The sequence below is a fragment of the Pongo pygmaeus genome, chromosome 22 (genome assembly GCF_028885625.2).
Source record: "Pongo pygmaeus isolate AG05252 chromosome 22, NHGRI_mPonPyg2-v2.0_pri, whole genome shotgun sequence".
Lineage (NCBI taxonomy): Eukaryota > Metazoa > Chordata > Mammalia > Primates > Hominidae > Pongo > Pongo pygmaeus.
In genome coordinates, this window is record NC_072395.2 from 53,063,897 (window position 1) to 53,084,156 (window position 20,260).

The following is a 20,260-nucleotide window of genomic DNA, read 5'->3' on the forward strand; positions in this document are numbered from 1 at the left end:
CGCAGGTGGTGGATGTGCTCACAAAGACCAATGACACCGCCTCCCACACTCCTTGGCCTGCACTTTCTGTGCAGCTAAACAGTCATATCACGCTGCCCGCTGGAAACACAACTCATTGGCTGCGGTTGAGAAACGCTGACACAAAGGGGCTCGCTGCATTAACACATGTAATACCAAAGGTGGTATCCGCCCCAACAATGAAAATCCATTTTTGTTACAGAGGCTGGTCATCTTATGAAAGAACCCATACTAGAAGGAAAACAAACAAACAATCAAACAAACAAACAGATGCAATGGTTAGAAGAGGTGTGTGATGTGAAGACCTTATTGTGGTTGTTGGCTGCCCTCTTCTCCCAGTGGCGCCACAGAAAAAAAAGGGTGAGGAAAGAGATAAGAAAAAAAATCACAGCAATGAGAGAAATTCAGAGCTGGGATAGTTAATGCAATGTTACAGAACTTTTGATTCGATAATAACGTTCTGGATGAAATGGAATTTGGCCTAAGACAGTAACCTCCAAGAGCACATTCAGGAGGATGGCGAATGCCATGGCCCACCAGGTCAGGGCCATGCTACTGACTTGAAGGTCATGGAACAGTGGTGGTTGGTGATGAGCTTGCTCCAGAATCAACACTGCTTCCTTACTTGAGAAAATTTGCTATGGAAACCATGGCTGTTGAATGAAACGATGTGCTTAGTGATGCAATTGTTTACACTATGGCTCAAGCTTTCCTTCTCTCCCAGCTACTTACAACAAACACTAAAGTAACCAGCAGCCAGTCGGCCTCTATGGGCCACACATGGGGTAGCACTGTTTTCTGCCACCTTGGTGGACTGTCTGCCACCGCATGCTTTGCCATTTAAAAAAAGCAATTTGAAAACATTTTTGCTGGGATGAAATGAGAGCATGCAGTCAGGGACATCAGTTTCATTATTTCTGTAGAGACCACTGCTTAGATCTTGATCAAGATTCAAGGAAGAAAAAAAAAAAAAGATTCAACCACTTTATCCTCTGAGACACAGAATTTGCCATAAAAGTATTCAAAATGTGGATACAAATACTGCATTTTAAGAAAAGGGCTTTCAACTTAATTTTGAAAAAATAAAAGTTTTGTAAAATTTGAGAGTCTTGGTGTCGTGACACTGAACAGGAGCGAAGGGCTCACCCTGGGGGGAAAGAACCGAGAATACAAGTGTTTGCTGGGTTTACCTTCCATGTGACCCTGATGCTCTGAGATGATATAGGCTCCAGGTGAACTTCCTGAGGTGGACCATCAGGAGCTGTAAGGACCAAAAACCCACAGGCAGGTTAGAGACGCTTTCCGGAGCAGATCGAAGCCTACACAGCCAAAGGTGGTCCCCGAGGACATCCCATCCCCATGTTTGGTGCAGAGAAAGAAGTTTTTCGTGGTCATGGGAAATGTCAATTTTGTAGAATTACTGTGTCCAACTCTTGGCCTTTGTTTATTTGCTCTTTGGAAACATGAATCTTGGGGACCTATCATGGTATTCCTTCTCACCATATCTTTGACAACCTCGTGAATCAATCCCAATTTTGAACAAGGGGTACAACAGAAAGTTGCAAAACAAAATTTCCCTTATAAAATGCTGTCTATGGTATGTATTGAAGGTCCTTCTCTCCCCGCTGGAAGCTTTGCTTAGTGATGTGGTATTGGGGTTTCTCAATTGATTAGAATGACTTTGGGCAACAATAATCAAGATTCTTCTGCCTTTGGATGTCTTTCATGGCTTTTGTTCTTCAATTAAAAACCCTTGTGGATGGGAGCGGTGGCTCACGCCTGTAATCCCAGCACTTTGGGAGGCCGACGCGGGCAATCACGAGATCAGGAGATTGAGACCATCCTGGCTAACACGATGAAACCCCATCTCTACTAAAAATACAAAAAATTATCTGGGTGTGGTGGCATGCACCTGTAGTCCCAGCTACTCGGGAGGCTGAGGCAGGAGAATTGCTTGAACCTGGGAGGCAGAGGTTGCAGTAAGCCGAGATTGTGCCACTGCACTCCAGCCTGGGTGACAGAGTGAGACTCCATCTCAAAACACAAACAAACGAACAAACAAAAAACAACAAAAAAAAAACCCTTGTGAACCAGGGGCTCTAGCCACAGAGCGCTGAAGCAGTGTTAAAGAGGAAAACAAAGTTTGCAGTTTAAAGCAACCTATTTCCACTGAGTGTGCAATAAGTCAGTGGGCCAATGAGAGACAATCCCAATTACAGGAGGCCAATGAGAGACAATCCCAATTGCAGGGAGCCAGTGAGAGACAATTTCAATTACATCCCAGTTAGAGCTGATTGGCATGTGTTGGAAATGTGCTACGTACTAGGTACATGGTGTAGAACTAGAGATGTAAAACATTTTGCCAACCAAGAGTTCAGAATGTAATCAGAGCTATGAGATACACACACTGAAAGAAGGTTGCAATGCAAGGCAGCAGGAAAACAGGTGTCTTCTGAGAAGCAGAAGCAAATGACGACACAGAGATCAGAGTGAAAGAGTCCTTTAGATTAAAAAATGGTTTTGGATTGACAGTTTTTAGATCACTGCAGAAGTACAGAAAGCCAGTTCTGTGGACATTTGCAAAAGCTTGTATGGCACACGGGAGATAAGAAAGCTGAAGTAGTGGATATGAACTCATTTTGGAGAGTTTGGAAGTAATAGGAAAAGTAAAGATACCTTATAGATAAAGGGTAGATTGGGGAAGGGCATGACTAAGGGAAAGCTCACTTCCTTTTTAATAAAGGAAGAGGAAGTTCTGAGCAGTAGCATGATGTAGTTGCTAAGTTGATGGGCCATTTGAGTTTTTTCTGTCCAAGTTCACATTCTGGTTCTATCACATGTTAGCTGTGTGCTTTTTTTGCGGGTTACTTAGCTTGTCTGTGACTCCATTTGTCTCTATATATAATGGGCCAATAGAATTTGTATCATAGGGTTGTTATGAAAACAATGTGTTCAGTAAATATAAGAAATCATAATCATAATACAATTATCATTAAGTGTTTTTGAATAGGGGAAAGCAAATGGGAGAGATTTAACAACAACAACTAAAGGTAAACTTGAAGGAATAATGAATGTCCTGGCAGAAACTGAAGAGGGCAGAAGATACAGGCTATGGAGTGAGTGGGGCAAAGGAACAAATACCTCTGGGATGGGAGGAGGGCAGAGCGACGGGAGGTCTTAGGTAGGCTTACTGGTTGAGGGAAGTCAGGTGAGGGCAGACACAGGTAAACTTACTGGTTGAAAGAAGCAGGCTGAAATCTGATTGTTGCTTTTCTCAACAATATGACAATAAGCCAAGCAGGAAATCAGAATGGGAACATGAAGGAGAGAGTTATGGGCTTTAGGAACAAAACAAAGTCTTGGAAAATGGCTATAGTCTATAGAAAAGGGTGCACCCTGTGTCTTAGGGCACTAAGGCGCTCTATCAAGGTGCCCCTCCCCAGGAGTCAGTGCTCTAAGACGCAGGGATTGCTACTCCAAGAGGATAATGGGACTCCACAGCTCCGCCCTCACACTGAGGACCAAGCAGGAAGCTGATTCCGCAGGTCGGGGCTGGCGGGACTGGGAGAGAATGATGCTATAAGAATGCCAAGAAACAAAGTCGATTCTCCAGCATATATGGTTTGTTATGGTTTAGAAATATGAGTTTGAAAGGAAATGGGGACATTGCAGCCTCAACTTTCCAGTTAAGATGTACTCATAATTAAAACAAAGGTGTTAAAAGACAAGAGCTGGAGAGAGAGAGGAGGTGGGGGTTAGGCCTCTGGGCTGCTTGTTCCCTGCACCCCTCATTCACACACTTGCTGATGCTGTCCCTGACATCTGATCCAAATGGCCGCTGTCCTATGCTTTCTCCACCATTGTCCTTATGGGGATCCCTATCTCTCACTCTGATGGCCCACTCCCACCCCACTTCTATGCCTGGTGACAGTTTCTATTTAGTTCCTAAACATTAATTTTGGTCTCTATTGTACTCTTTTAAAAGGGACATGGCCCCAGAGCACAATTCACACTGTTCACCCATCCTAGGAATTTTCTGCTCCCAGACTGCACCTCGCCGTCCTCTCCATGCTTTTGTTCTGTGCACTCCCTATGCACCCTGTGTCCCAGCCATGTCCAAAACACATGGGACCCCTGGGTAAATCCGAGCCTTTTCCCTGGAGCTTTCTTCTCCCTCCATCAGGGTTTGTCGCCCATGCCTGTGAGCCACCCGCCGCAGCTGATACCCGCCTAGGCCTGGGGACCGGTCCCTGTAGTGTGCGTATATGTTTGTGTGTCTGTCTTTGCATGTCTCTGGTCACCCAGCAGACTCTACATGGCACCAGGAACTGAGCGCAGAGTGAGTCCTTGCTTCGAACAGGTAAAGCAATTTGTAGATGCTGAAATGCTGAGCATGCATCCCTCTCCTTAGCAGGTCCGGGGACAGCTGGCAATCTGGAGTGCTACAGCCTCTCAGATCTATTAATTCCAAAAGTGCAAAGGCTCTGCTAGAACTGAAGTTAAAGTCCAGAACAGGAGCTGAGGGAGAGAATGGCTTCTACCTAATGGTGATGATTATTGTTAAGCCTCTGTACCCAATTTCTTGCACATGGGGTCAAGCTCTTAGGCAGGAAACTTTGGACATCAAATTCAATAAAAACTCATGGAATGGATTTCCCTCACACACAGATAATTGTGCTCATTGAAAAGCACAAGGTTTTCCATAAAAATCCTTGAAAAATGATTTTTGAGTCTGACAGCTATACTGAGGCTGGGTTACTTTAATTTAATTACACTTAACTGAATTTAACAAGAAGCCAGTTTGTTAGGAACTGGGGGCAGTGTCAGGGGCACTGTCTCATCCTGAATCCTCTGGGCTCCCTGGGGTGTGGTCTTTGGTGTGGTCCTCTCAGGAAGATGGCAGACAAGAGTTGCAGCTTTGATTTTCCAGTTGAGATATATTCATAATTAAACCAAAGGTGCCAGCATAGTGTTTACAAGAATGTCCCCACTTCTATCAGATAGCATACATTTCATAATGTAATCATGAATTGGGAATAACTTACTTTTCCAATCTGGTCTGGTATTTATTTTATTTTTCTTGAGACAGGGTCTCACTCTGTCGCCCAGGCTAGAATGCAGTGGCACGATCTCGGCTCACTGCAACCTCTACTGCCCAGGTTCAAGTGATTCTCCTGCTTCAATCTCCCAAGTAGTTGGGATTACAGGCGTGTGCCACCACTCCTGGCTGACTTTTGCATTTTTAGTAGAGATGGGGTTTCGCCATGTTGCCCAGGGTGGTCTTGAACTCCTGGCCTCAAGTGATCTGCCCGCCTCAGCCTCCCAAAGTGCTGGGATTACAGGTGTGAGCCACCATGCCAGGCCCAGGTCTGGTATTTTATGAAGGTCCCCACTGAAGAGGAGAGGGGGTACAGTTCTTATATCCAGGACAGACTTGACTGTTTTTAAGAATGTAACAGCTTTATTATTTAGCCTACCAGTGCTGCCATGATTTGTCAGTAATGTATTTATTGTTCTGCCTGTTCCCTGAAGTGAAAGCATTTGGATCCCTCCTCTTAAAAAGTGATGAAAACAGTCCAGACAAACCAAAATAATTTAATTTATACAAACACATAATAGGGCTGTGTCCAATATCATTACGAAGGTTTATTGTTTGCTTGTGTTTTACAAAGGGCACTAAATTTTCTACTATGTTTCTAAAACATTACTTTAAAAAATTTTTAAATTATAAAAAATTTGCCTTAAGAATTTTACTGCTTTCTGTATAACTCCTGAGCTGTAATTTTTTCATATATTATCATCTCATTGCCAATGACGCCTATAAAATTACAATCCAAAGCCGATTGAGTTCCCAATGCAAAATGTATTAAGGGTCAAAAATTAGGTATATCTATTTATTTAACTAAATTTGAAAATTGTGTCGACATTGGACATTTAAGAATTTACTTACATGGTTTCAAATGTAATATATAGAAAAAGCAGAATTGGCTTCCCCACTTTGGAAGCCGAAGTGGGCAGATCACCTGAGGTCAGGAGCTCAAGACCAGCCTGGCCAACATGGTGAAACATCGTCTCTACTAAAAATACACAAATTTGCTGGGTGCAGTGGTGCATGCCCATAATCCCAACTACTGGGGAGGCTGAGGCAGGATAACCACTTGAACCCAGGAGGCGAAGGTTGCAGTGAGCTGAGATTGTGCCATTGCACTCCAGTCTGGGCAACAGAGCAAGACTCCATCTCACAAAAAACAAGTGATTTTCCAAAATAAACTCTGCATTTCTACGAAAGCCAAAACTCTTCAATCTGTAAAGCAGTAATAAGCAAAGACTATCTTTATAATTTCTATTATGTTTGCAAAGGTAAAAGTCAGGACAATTCATTCTGTGTGGCTGAAAACACAGGGATGACAGGCGCCTCCTGATTGCCAAACGCATGGATCTCCGCTTTGCTTCCCTGTCCTGATCCTTCCCGGCTATGCTGTCTGCTCCTGTCCCTCCACAGGTGGACAGCCTCCCACTGCCCAGCAGCTCCTGTGTCCCTCCCAGAGCTGAGACTCAAGCCTCAGTGCTCCATTCTGCTCCAAAATACTCTCCTCCCTGTCTCAATGTCTTGGCTTTAGCCAGCATCTTGGGGCCTCATCATTAATTGATATGGGCTCAATCACCCCAGTGAGAACCACCCCCACATTTTTGCCTCTGGTTCTGATTGGGAGATTTGCCTTCTATGTGCCAGGTCCTAAACTAGGCAAAGACTGGGATACAAAAGCAGAAAAAAATATATAAATTTTTAAAAAGTAGTGAGGAGCAGCTGCATAATTCTACAAACACACGTTTGTCTTCTACAGGAGTTGGGTGGGTGGGTGAGAGGCATGCTCTGTGTTGGACAAAGGGAACCAAGACAGTATTTAGTAAAAATCAAAATATGACAAAGAATAGCTGGTGCCCAGATGGGGAAAGGCTGAAGTCATGTAATAACTACTTCTTAAATAAATGGTTCATTTATTTAACCTACTTATTTAATTAGCACATCCTATGTGCTAAACACCAATCTAGGTGCCTGGGATACAGCAGTGAGTGAGCAGAACAAGCAACTCCACCTGCCCTGGTGGGATGGGATCAAAACAGACCATAAGCAAAATAAATCAACAACTTATACAGTACACTGGGTGGTGATACAAGCGACTGTTAGAAGGAGAGTGGTAAGGGAGGCTGGGCACCCAGTGGAGTGGGCAGTGGATTGAATTTTAATAGGGTGGCCAGGATCGGATTCTTGGAGAATAATACTTGAAAGTGGTAAGGGAAGAGACAAAGAACATTTCAGAACATTCCAGAACTGTTCCAGAACATTTCAGGATAGCAGACAGGGGTATACACAACGTGTATGAGGGACAGCAAGAAGGCCGATAACTTTAGGTTTAATTTCCAAAAAGTTTCTTCAAACCTAGGATGGAGGAGAATGACAAAAGTCTACAGAAGCAGATCGCTGAGGGTCTGGTTGGGCATGGGGTGTGCTCGGCTCTTCTCGCTGAGTGAACGCTGTGCATTTGACTCTTACTGAAGAACACATTGATGCCGCCCTCTGCACTAATGAGCACCGCTAGCCCTGTGTTTGTTTCACATGCTCCTGGCTTTTATTCCTTCTGCCCTCATTCCATCCTCTCCCCTCCACCCCAGCTCAGCACATAGGAAACTCTTCTTCCAGATCACAGCTGCTGCCTCGGAATGGGAGGAAAGATGAGGCAAGGACTTAACTCAGTGCCAGATTCATTGGAAACCCAGAGACTCTGCATCGTGACCCTTCCATAATCCACACCTCCATTCTCTGATGGTCTGTCAAATCCAGTGGTGTTTCAATGAGCACCCACTAATTGAAGTTGCATGTTCCATGCACAGATTTATAATGAAAATAATGAAGGGGGCAGCCACCCCAAACTCGGTCACAAGGCACTAAGTGACTCATGACCTGCAGGGGGCAGCTGCTAATGGGGAAGTTGGTCCGTAGCAAGGGTTAGCTGTGAATGTCACGTGTCACGTGGCTGATCCGTGTCAAAGAGACACACTTCGGGTCCATTAACAGCTCATCTCATTAACTCCGACTGTGTCACTTACTCTCTTGACTGCTCCTTTGTCGTGGGGGCTGCTGGTGCTAGGGGTGGTTGGGGAAGCCATGAAGACTGTGCTGAATGGTGTGGTCTTGGCTTCACGGCTATTCTCTGAGGTCGAGTGTATTAAAGCAGTATGATAATGCTTTATGCACTTTCACATGCAACACATGCAAATAAACTGAGTAGTTTGGGGTTGGAGCAATGTGATTTCCCAACATTAGGTAGGGACACTATGCCAGTGGCAGCAATCCCTTCCTCACTAAGCTTTGCAGTAGATACAGCAGAAATCTAAAACTCAAATTCCCATGGTGGCCAGACTTCATCAGAGATCCATAAACATTTCTGTAAAGACTCAGATAGCATAAATTTTGGGCTTTATGGGCCCATGTTGTTCTTTTTTTTTTTTTTTTTTTTAAAGATGTAAAAACTATGCTTAGTTCAAGGTCTGTAGGTGAAATTTGGCTCACCGACTGTAGTTTGCTGATCCTTCAATGAATGGAAGATGGGAACTATGGCTCACTGAGGGGGTATGGTCAGCCTCTGGGGTGGCCACTCCATGCTTAACTCCAGCTCATTGCTGCCAAGCAGGAACTCAAGAGGAACTCAAAATTTAGATTTTCAGCTGAAATTTCCAGATTTTAAACATTAACATCGAATTTAAAAGTTTTGCACAACACTAAGCAGACTCACATCCACAGGCCTGGTCTGTCGTGGGCTACAGCTTATGGCCTGGGACATGCCCTGTTCTATCAGAATTGGGGGAGGGCACCTCAAGTTCCAGATGCAGCCATTTCATGGGTGGTCACTGGAGCTCTGATGGGGGCTGTATTCTTCCCCCATCTTCTTTCCTCTCAGCCTTCCTGTCCTATCTTTCACCTGTCTCTACTCTTCTGCATGAAGTCCTTGTCTTAGTCTTTTGGGGCTGCTATAACAAAGTACACTAAACTGCATGACTTATACACAACAGAAGTTTATTTATTTCTGTTTCTTTTTTTGACAAGGAGTCTCACTCTGTTGCCCAGGCTGGAGTGCAGTGGCACGACCTCGGCTCACTGCAACCTCCGCCTCCGGGGTTCAAGCAATTCTCCTGCCTCAGCCTCTCAAGTAGCTGGGATTACAGGCAAGTGCCACAATGCATGGCTAATTTTTTTTTGTATTTTTAGTAGAGACGGAGTTTCGCCATGTTGGCCAGGCTGGTCTCGAACTCCTGACCTCAAGTGATCCCCCTGCCTCAGCCTCCCAAAGTGCTGGGATTACAGGCGTGAACTACCGCGCCTGGCTCAGAAGTTTATTTCTTACAGAAATTTATTTCTAGAGGCTGAGAATTCCAAGATCAAGATGCCAGATTTGGTGTCTGGTCAGGGCTCATTCTTCTGGTTCATAGATGGTGCCTTCTTCCCATGTCCTCCCAGGGCAGAAGGGGTAAGTGATCTTATTGGGCCTGGGGCCTATTGTATAAGGGTATACTGATGCTATTAATGACGGGTCCACCCTCACTTCCTGAAGGCCCCACTTCCTAATATTATTGCATTAGGAATTAGGTTTCAGGATATTCATTTGAAAGGGAAGGCATGAACATTCAGACCAGGGCACCCTTCAGAATTTCACTGTGGGTTTAATCCAGGATATATTTTCTCAACACACACACACACGTGCACACACACACGTGCACACACACACGTGCACACACACGCACACACACGCACACACACATACTCTGCTCATTGTGACACCCATTCTAAAGGCAATACTGTGGGTAATGTTTATAAATGTTCATCTCATACGTTCATCTCCCTTATGCCAGACACACACAAGGGACAGAATTGTGAGCGCATATGTCCCCTGATGTGGAGGAGGCCACAGCCCCTCCACATCAGGTGGAATATCATCATGGACAGAAGGGTCCATGAAGACATGATGATATACCTCAAAGGCTACTGTCAGCAAACTCCCTCCTCTGTCCTGAGCTGAGGAGTCCCTAACTATAGCTGGGAGATGGAAAAAGGCATTGCACCAGGGAGGAAGGCATCCTTGAACTTGACTTTTCAAGGAAGAACACAGAAAAGGAGACATGGAACTTGTAGTGCCTTCAAGACAGGGGAAGAAGCACAACAATCGAGGTGTGGGAGCATGCAAAGGCAGGTGAGTGCTGGGCGTTCGGCTCTGGGGAGTCACTGAGTGTCACTGTAAAGTAGTACCATCGGGGGACATCCTCGTGTGCCCAAGACTTGGGTACTAGATTACAGTAACAGTGAGTGGGCCGACAGCTTCCGGAGGCTCCCATATGAGGAGGAAGGGAACAGTGGAACAAGGTCACCTCAAGACAGCTACAGCTCCTAAAAAGATGTGCCTTTGGGTTTGCCTGCTGGGAAGGGGCAGCAGTGTCTACAGCCCCTGCTCATTACTCTAAAGAGGATGCCTTTGGCCAGAGCACCCCATTCTAGGTAAGTCACACATGGGAAATTGACTTTTTACTTTCAGTCATGCAAACCTATGAACCAAGACAAAGACAAGTTCTCCGCTGTAGCTTTTCTTTTCTAGAAACTGCTCCTTTCCTTCCCTTCCCCTTAGCTCCTCTGAATATTAAAGGAGAGGGGCTGTGTGGGGCTGCCACAGCCAGCACACCCAGATACAATACAAAAGGCCAGCCTGGGAGCCAAAGAGGCAGCATCTGCATCTGTCTGCAGACATGCCAGGCAGCTGCCCTGCAGACCAGCACCCCAGAGGGTGTTCACCTGGCCTTCTGGCAGGGACAGAGCTGCTGCCATGGCAACTGCCAGCCACAGCGGAGGTCGCAGAGGAAACGAAGAAAAAAGCAACAACAGCAGCATTAATAATGGCAATCAGAAAAGCAGGTGCAAAATGCACCACTGGAAAAATGCTGTTTTCCTGAGGAGATGGTTGGGATGGGGCGGGATTAGAAAAGGGCTTGAGAGAGAAGGAGAAGATTGAGCAGGAAGTCAGAGACGACATTTTGGGCTGAAGGATGGGGACAGCTTATTCTCCCTAAGTACCCAGCATAATGAAATCTCAGGGATCTGAGGAAGTTAGTGGGTTGTTTACATACATAATTAAATACAATTCTATTTTTTGCAGAAGCAGATTAACACTTATTTCCCACTTATTTCTGAGACATGCAAAGTATTTTCAGAGCTTGAGTTTTTTTCAGTGATCAGATATGTCTGCGTAAGGACCAGAAAGACGTCATAGTGTGCATTTTGCAGATGAGAAATCATACAGAGAATCCAAGTCTCAGAAATGGCTCACTGTCAGGCACTTCAGCCTAAAGATCTTCCGTCACTCACTCTTGAAAACAATTTTCAAGAACTGACGTCTTCCAGCATTGAAAAATGGGCATTCCTCTGCAGTTCAGGAAGAGTTGTACATTTTAACCTATTCTCTTGAAGACAATACTGATTACAGATATCAGAAGGGTGAAAATGTTGCATTTGATTGATCCAGCCATCCGACTTCTTAGGATTTAATCTAAGAAAATGATCTTGGAGATGGCAAAAGACATACCACCAGGATGTTCGTTGTAGTGGTATTTATACTAATGAAAACTTGAAAATAATTGACCCGTTTGGCAATATGAGATTTGTTAAACACGTGGTGAGAGATGAGAGATATCATTACAAATTGTAGAAAAGTACTTAAGAGATACATAAGCTCCATTTATATTTGGGATGCTGTTAATGAGGGTAGCAGAGATGAGGTGGTGGGAAGGAAGCCAAGATCAACCTCTCTTGAAAGTTGGAACAAACCTCCGGTCTTCTGTTAGTCATCTGGGTGTGGCAATCACCTTAATCTTGGTGATGGAGAAACAGGGACCTGAGACTAAGCTGCCATCTTCCCTGCAGTAGGGAGTGGCTGATTGCTCTGATGGTGGGCAGGCAAAGAAGAGGTAGGTTTGGGAGCTGGACACCCTTTCCCTCCAATAAATGGGTCAGGCATGCAATCCTTGTGGATGAAACCCAAGCGCAGTGGCTTCCTCTCCTCCTGCCAGGAGGCGGGTTGACAATCAGCATTCATGGACCATTGCCTGATTGCTCAGTTCTCTGCACACCTGTTAATTTCACCCCCAGGAAACACGAGTGGCTCGCAGTGTGTTAAGGGGTGTGAATACACTGGTGCGTGCCTGTGTGCATGTGCGTGTGTGGGTGATGAAATTATTTAGCCAGCTATCACTGCCTGTTCCTGGGTTAGCTCTCAGTGGGAAAATGATGGAAGCTGTTTTTCCTTCTCCACAATGCTTATCTCTATCTTCTGAATTTGCAACACTAAATATAATGTTATTTGTAATAGAAAAAAGAGCAAAAACATTATTTTTAAATATTGATGTTTCTAGTCAATAAAATAATCTGTTCCCCTTCCCACATCTCCCGCACAGTAAGCATGCTTGCAGATTCCTAGTTAAGCGTTACTGCTTCCTCCCACACTGGACTTCACAGGGTCTCAGGAAAGAAACACACTAACGGTTCTCCTGTCAACCTGGATTCCATGTGTCCAAACAAAGGAATTGTAAAACGGCATGATTCTTTGAATCTCACCAGATTGTTAGCCTCATACGTCTTTCTTTTAAGTCTTGGATATGGGAAACTTGAACTAAATCCTATTTGAAGAGCAGTGCCTTCAAAGTAAGATGCAGAGCGCTGTCTGCGTTTTTTACAGGGCACAGAACTACGGAGAGCACGCATCAAAGACCTCCGCCTAGCACGGGCAAAGGTCTGCTTCTGCATTTAAGCATCTGAGCCCTCAAGAGTTAGCTCCCGGGCTCCTCTGGAGCAAGGTTCCGCCCGGTCCCACGTACCTGCCTCGTCCGCCGTGATGGTGAGCTCGTTGCTGGGCTCGCTCTTGCCAATCCGGTTCTTGGCGTACATGCGGATGCTGTAGGTGGAGGAAGGGTGGATATCAATGATGGTGGCCGAGTTCAGCTGAGGGGAAACATCTTTGGTTCTCTGAGCAGAATCCCAGGAGTCTTTTGGGTTTTGTTTTTCAAAAAAGAAGAGATAGAGACGTGAGTTTTTTTCCTCTGCCTTTGAAAGTTCACAAGTAGGAATTAAAAACCAAAAAAAAAAAAAAAAAAAAAAAAAAAAAAGACGGAAAGAAAGAAAAATTACACTCAAAGTGGTTTCTCAATGCAATGTTTCCAGCTTTCTGGCAGAGTTGGCTATCAGAGGGGATGTGACATCCCACACTCATTATTCACGCTGCGAGGGACATGGGGCAACAAGCCAGCCGAGTTCAGGGAGGGGCGATGGAGGAAGCACAGATCAGCCGACTGGGGGAGATCTCAGAAGGCAAATCCCAGTGGTGGAAGCTCAGGTTAGTGGAATGGACGATGGCCACTGTAAGCACTCATTGTATAGGACAGTACAATGAACTATGGTTTGGATAGTACCCCTGGGCCCCCCCAAAATCCCTGGCATTTGAAAACCAGCAAAACTTCAAGCCATATCAGATCCTTTCCTCCCCAAATAGAGTGTGGTAAAAACAAGATAATCCCATACAAACCAATCTCAAATTCCAGAATAAATCCTGATTACCAAACATATTTTTTCAATTCTATTTTTTGAAATCATTTAGTGCCAAATCCTTGGTTGTAGGAATTATTTTTCAACCACAGCTAATTATAACAGCAGCACCTACTTTGTGTGAAATGTTATCACTGAATCTGTGACATTTTGTATCTGGTGGTTTTCAGGCTTCAAGCAAGGATGAGAATGTCAATACATGGTTCTTATATCAAAAGAGTTTGGGCAGTTGTTGATTGTAGGTGGGTGGTCGACAGCTGGTGTTGGCTGGGGATGAACAAAGGAGGCCCCAAGACAGTAGACAGAGATGGTGCCTACATATTCCCACCCTCCTCAGGGTCTGCCTTGGTGGTGCTGACCACACAAGTAAGTCTTCCATGGATAATCTGAATCTGTGCTCCCTGCTGAACTTTAAGCTCCAGGAGGGCAGAGGCCATGCTGGCCATACCCAGTCTTTTATCCCTAGTGCTAGCACAGTGCCTGGCTCATAGTAGACAAATAGTACGTGAATGTTTAACAGATGAACAAATAAACCACAAATACATGGACCACTGAGTCTTGGGAATGGGGCCAATCACTTCGTCACACTAAGGGTGAGTATGGCAGTTTAGGGGACTTCTCTGTCCAGAGTTAAACATAAATGCAAGAGATTTTCTGGAATTGAAGAAAAAATATGCGGCTTAAAGACTGCTTTTAAATATTGTAACTTCTCAGAGAATGAAGCCTAATAAAAGCTGACAATGAATATTGCAGTTAGAAGGAAAAAGCATATTTGGGGTCAAGAAGATTAGAGGTGGGAAAACATGAAATAGAAAGAGTTGGAAAAAAAATGACAAAGGGAAGAATGGGATTCAATAGAAGACAAATGAGGAGAGGAAATTTTATATCAACGAAACGGCACACACCTATGAGCCTTGTACCACAGAGAGAAAACCAGACCTTCTGCAGAGATGTTTAGGAGGATGAGGAGGAATGCCAGGTGCCACAAGATGCAGAGACATTTGCTAAGTAGCCCCTGGAGGAAGTAGGTAGTTGTGGTGGTTGATGCCTCTGCCCAGGCAACATGGAAGTTTCTGGAACTGACGGGGCCAATGAAGATACAGCCATCTTCACTGGAGGCTTTTGTCTGGGAGTTGGCAGGAAGCCTGGAGAGGCATATGAGTGTCCATGACTGCAGCCCCTTACACCAGTCCAAGGCATATGGTGGACCTGGGTAGGGTGGGGACAGTTCCCTCTTGGTGGTCACTGGGCACCTCCACATCCATGCCCTATAGGTTCCTTTAGCTCAGCCCCTATCTCAGTGACGTCGCCTTGTTCAACAATCTCCCAGTGTGACTTATAAATCCTCTCTGATGCTGCGTTTGCTCCCTCTCTGTGGAAACTACCACTGACTCCCTCCAATGGGCTGGGGGACCCGTTACAAAGCCCATCTTCACCTTCCTGTCTGTGGCCTTCCCAGACTCTCCCCAGTCACACTCGCCACTTTTCAGATCTTGGATGTCCATGCATACATTTCTGTTTGTGATTTACTCCTAAGAACTTTTTTATTTGGTCAATGGTGCATTCTTCCTAGTTATATCTATATCTCAATTTTCAGTTTCATCCTCCCATCAGGGCAATGTGCTGGGCATTTTCAAACGTTGACTTCTGTGGCCCCAGATCTGTGAGTACATTGGAAACACCTTGGGGCTTTTTGATAATTCTGCTTTCAGACCTACTAAACCAGAGTCTCTGGGGAATGGTGCCCAGAAACCTGTGCTTTTAAAAAGGCTCCCTATCTTGGTCATTCTGATGTATAGTTTGGACAGACTGTTTTATTTGATTAAAATTGTACAACATCCTGCCAAGGTAAGGTTTTTATTTTCTTAGTGAAAGTCAAGAAACTCAAGCCCTGTAACATAGCTGGTAACAAGAAGGGCTGGGATTTGGCCTCGCCTGTGTTATCTCCAAGTTCAAGGTCATTTTTCTGTAATGCATGACCTCCACATAGTCTCTGAAAACACCTAATAAGACAGGATTTCGACATTTCCAGGCACCGCTGAAAATCTCATATGCCAAGAAGAAGACCTTCTGGCAAGTTATTGACTTGACAATGCACAGAAATCGTTTGGTCAAATGTAAGAGAAGAAAACTTTGGCCAAGAATTATTGCACCATCTGTGGGTTTGTAGGAAGACTGAGAGGGCTGTATAGGCTCAGAGTTGCAGCCTGGTTTAGGAAGAAGTTGTCAGAAGCATTCATGAGAGAGTGTGCAGGATGCCATGGCTTGCTCCAGGGAGACTGGTGGTGTAGGAGGATGGGGCAGTTCAGAGTCCCACCGCAGCCTCTGTGAGGTGAGGAAGGAGTGAAGAGCTGACAGGAGGCAGTGAGATTGCGCTGGGTGCTTGCTGGGGAGCTTGCCTTGGGGGTCAGATACCCCAAATCCAGTGGATGCAAGAGCAACAAGGACTAATATAAGAGCGGACTTGGTATGAAGAAGTGCTGTTAGAGGCTAAAGACCAGAATGAGTGAAGGTGACTGAAAGTTCTGGAGGTGAATTACATGAAAGGTTTAACAATGGAGAGGTAGCTGGGAGAAGGAGCGGGCCCTTCATGTTGGTGAATAGGAGGTGGTGTAGGGACACAGGAGAGCCCCTTGTTCTCTATCTTATTCTTCTCAAGGATAACGGTCCTCAGGGTGAACTAGGGGTGGGAAGCCCAAGAGAGGAGAGGGGCTAGGGGTGTGCACCTTCTGTGTCAGAGTCTGTGTTTCCTGGTTACCTTTCAGGGTGTGACAGAGCTTGCCATGGTGCTGAAACCCGGTCAGAGACCCGTGAGGCACCATGGACAGGATGAAGGCACTGGAGAAACTGTGGACAGCAGAGGCCAACAGAGAAACCGTGGAAAGGAGAGAGGTACCAGAGAAACTGTGGATTGCAGGGACGTACCAGAAAAACTGTGGACAGGAGGGGCCAGCAGAGAAACCGTGGACAGGAGGGGCCACCAGGGAAACCGTGGACAGGAGGGGCCACTAGGGAAACTGTGGACAGGAGGGGCCACCAGAGGAACCGTGGGCAGGAGGGGCCAGCAGAGAAACCGTGGACAGGAGGGGCCACCAGGGAAACTGTGGACAGGAGGGGGTTACCAGAGAAACCGTGGACAGGAGGGGGTTACCAGAGAAACCGTAGACGGGGGGGCTACCAGAGGAACCGTGGGCAGCAGGGGCCACTAGAGAAACCGTAGACAGGAGGGGGTTACCAGAGAAACTGTGGACAGAAGGGGCCACCAGAGGAACTGTGGACAGGCGGGCCACCAGAGAAACCGTGAACAGGAGGGGCAACAAGAGAACCTGTGGACAGGAGATGGCCACCACAGGAACAGACTCTGAAGGGCAGGCTGCCTTCCAAGGAAGGGAATAAAGGGAGGCAGCAAACTGCAGACGAATCTGCTGGAGGTCCCCAGACAATATGCTCGAAGGGATATTAAAGGTGGCCTTGGGTCCTTGTAGAGGAGAAGCAGTAGTCCCTGGGAATCAGAAAATATGGCAACCAAGGCAACCTGTGTAATTGCCAGCTATGGGAGAAGAAGAATATTCTGGATAAGGAAGGGACAGCTTCATTGTGCCTGTGCCTGGTCAGATGATGCCTCTGGTGCTGCCACTGGGCATGACCAGAGTTAGGGGGGCAGGAGATGATGACAGGAGATACAATAACAAGGACTTGGGATGTTCAGTGTTTCCTGGAAAATAGTAAACCAAGGAAAGTCATCTGTTGTCAAATCCCGGGAGGACTGTCATTTGGCCAAACAGTTAAGAGGTGGGAGGACAGACGCTGGATCCAGGAAGGTCTATTTTGGTGCAATAAATGTAAGAACTTGTAGCAGTCACAGCTGGCCAAAGGCAGAGCTGTGCTCCCTGGGTTAGTGAGTTTCTGTTTCTCGGATTGTTCAAGCATAGAGTGAATGGTCACTTGCAGAAGTTCTTTCTGTTATGAATGTGAAGTACTTTAATACATTGGTTATATGCTGCTTTCTTTGAAAATTAATGAAAAGTAAAGGAAAACTTTTGGGGGGATAATTTCACCATTGCCTAAAACAGAGGTTGAGAGTCAACAATTTGACTAATGGTTATTATGAGTCTAGTATACATGTCAGGCACTATGAGGGGCACAGGGACATAGCATAAGGTTTGTCAGACACAATTCCAGCCCTCAGGGCTCACTATGGCCCATAGGGGGACAACTGTTCAGTGGGCGTACGGTTAGTAAATTAATAGTCACAAGCCCACCAAGTGTTCCAAGACATGCTATGAATAGTGAAGGGGAATAGGTAGTCAGGGAAGGCTTCCTGGAAGAAGTGACATTTAGGCTGTTATTAATACTTGAAGGATCAGTTTTCTATGTACTCAGTCTAAAACTACACTCACTTAAATTATGGTTGTAATTTTTATACACCAAAGATTTCTTGAGGAAGAAACTAATACATGAAAAATCTGACTAACACACCTCATACAGCAGTGAGTACAGGTGCTGTCTACTCTCAGCACAGCTCCTTCCTCCCAGGGCTTCCAAACTGAAAGTAATGGAAGTTCTGCAGGGTCCTGGTAGAGACCTTGGTCATGGACTTGGATCTGCTTGTCCTGTGGGCTTTTCCCCAGTGATTCTCCTGGGACCCATGCTGCCCCTTAAAATGACTTGCTCCAGGGCTGCATAAACATCTTAGCCACACCACTGGCCCTGTCTCTCGTTGAAGTAGGGCATGAAGGATGGAAAAGAGTATCCCTCAATCCCGCCTGTACTCAGCTTTATAGACAAGGAGCTTTCCTGCTTTGGTTATATAAACCATGATCAATTTATACATTTAAAGATGCTGTTGATAATAATGTTTCTTAGATTTCAATTGCATGTAAATTAAATGCAATAAACATTTACAGTACGCTCTTCACTTGACATTGTGCTGGGTGCTGGGGATCCCAGGATACAGAGAACCAGAGTCCCTGCCTTTGGGAAACTCCTGGGGAGTAAGGAGATAGTGAGGACTCTTAGATGCTGAGCAAGTAGTTTAACACAGAGGGTTTTAGAGGCATTTTACTCATAAGCATTTTCCTGCATGCTGGAGCAATCTAAAAGCTACCACCTATTAGATGTTGAGTATGCTCCAGACATCGAGGAAAGCGTTTTCAATGTCTTCCCTTCTTAGAGTTCACCAATTTCCATTGAGTGTCTCCACATGTTGGGTGCTGGGTGTTGGAGAAATGAGCTGGGTGAAAATAGACCTACTAGGTGCAGGGAGCCCCCAAGGAGCCTCTAGCGTGGTGGAGGTGAAATGCATTAATCAGTATATTTGTCAGTAATCACAGAGATACATGTATAACGACCCATAATACCACCTGCCCAGATTGAAAGGGAGAAGGAGCTGGGTGAGCACCTGAGAATTGAGATCTATGGAGCGGGTAGTAACTGGGTGGCCCAGGGAAGGGAGGACTCCAGGCAGAGGGCAGCTGGTGGCCTTTTTGGTCTCCTTGCCAGTCCTTTGAGGTGGATGCAGCAGTGCCCGCTTCACAGGTGAGATGAGCAAGCGAAGGTGCAGAGCTGGTGCAACACAGGCCCAGCAGCGAATCCCACACGAGCTGGGTCCCAAACCACTGAGCCTAGGCCCGCCACCAGCATCCAGCAATGCCCGATCCTCCATGAAGACAGGGGAGGTCCTGAGCTGCTCCACTAGGAGAGGCCTCCTGTGTGCTCTGGCACCAACAGCACGGGCAGCCTGCAGCCCCATAGCCAGTGCACAGCCAGTGAGACAAAGGGCTGTCCCTGTCCCCACGGTGCTCATTGCATCTGTTTGAGCTCTCATCACTGTCACTAAGTTCCAGGCCAGTTTCTGTTGAAATGTGCCTGCCTCACCTAAGAAGCATTTGCTTCACTTCAAGACCTGTATACATGAACTTGTAATCCCACTTCTTTAGAACAAAGGCAAGGTCAGCCTCTCCTCCCTGAGCCCTTGGGAAACCTGTTCGTCCTAGTCCCCAAAAGACGCTTGTTTAGCTCAGCACTGTCTTGGGCAAGCCCCCCAGGTCACTGCGCCTCATCCCTGAGCCCAGGCCCTGGCTCTGCAGCATTTCTTGGCTACGGTGAGACGTGCAGTCCAATCAACCCCTGGAAGGCCCTTCCTCAGACTTTGTGTAAGTGACACCTCACTTCTAGGTCCCCACGTGCAACTCAGAGGCCGATGACCTGAGTCATTCCATCTTTTCTTACGTGCATTTCCAACCCAGCAAGTCACAGATACTACTTTTCAAAACACAATTTTTTGCTTTGATCCATATCTTCTCAATCTTCAAATTCTGTTCTCCTGAATTCCCGAAGAGTCACCCCTCGGCTTTCCTTTGCAGTCACCATTTCCTGCCTCTGTTCCTGGCGTGCTCTTGCTGAAACGTTTCCTCACTCCTGACCTGTGGTTCCCAGCTGCCTTGAGCTTGATTTTTTACTACAGCTTTAGTGCCAAAGATATTAAATGGGTCACAACTGGGTAATCTGAAATAACGTGCGGTGTCCAGGAAGTGAAAAATAAAGCCGCTTTTGTGGCCTAGAAGGATTTTATTAACCCTTCCCGTGCTGGTGGTGCTCGAA

The 20,260-nt window shown here is 46.0% G+C and overlaps 1 protein-coding gene across 1 annotated transcript in view; it reads right to left on the reverse strand.

The window, feature by feature from the left end:
* DSCAM (DS cell adhesion molecule) overlaps positions 1-20,260 on the reverse strand; it is an 828,718-nt gene that overhangs the window by 139,254 nt on the left and 669,204 nt on the right. The window contains exons 15-16 of the mRNA XM_054468799.2: positions 12,934-13,101; positions 1,209-1,279 (exon numbers count right to left, since the gene is read on the reverse strand). Coding sequence (XP_054324774.1) covers positions 1,209-1,279; positions 12,934-13,101 — 239 coding nt within the window. The remainder of the gene's footprint in view (positions 1-1,208; positions 1,280-12,933; positions 13,102-20,260) is intronic.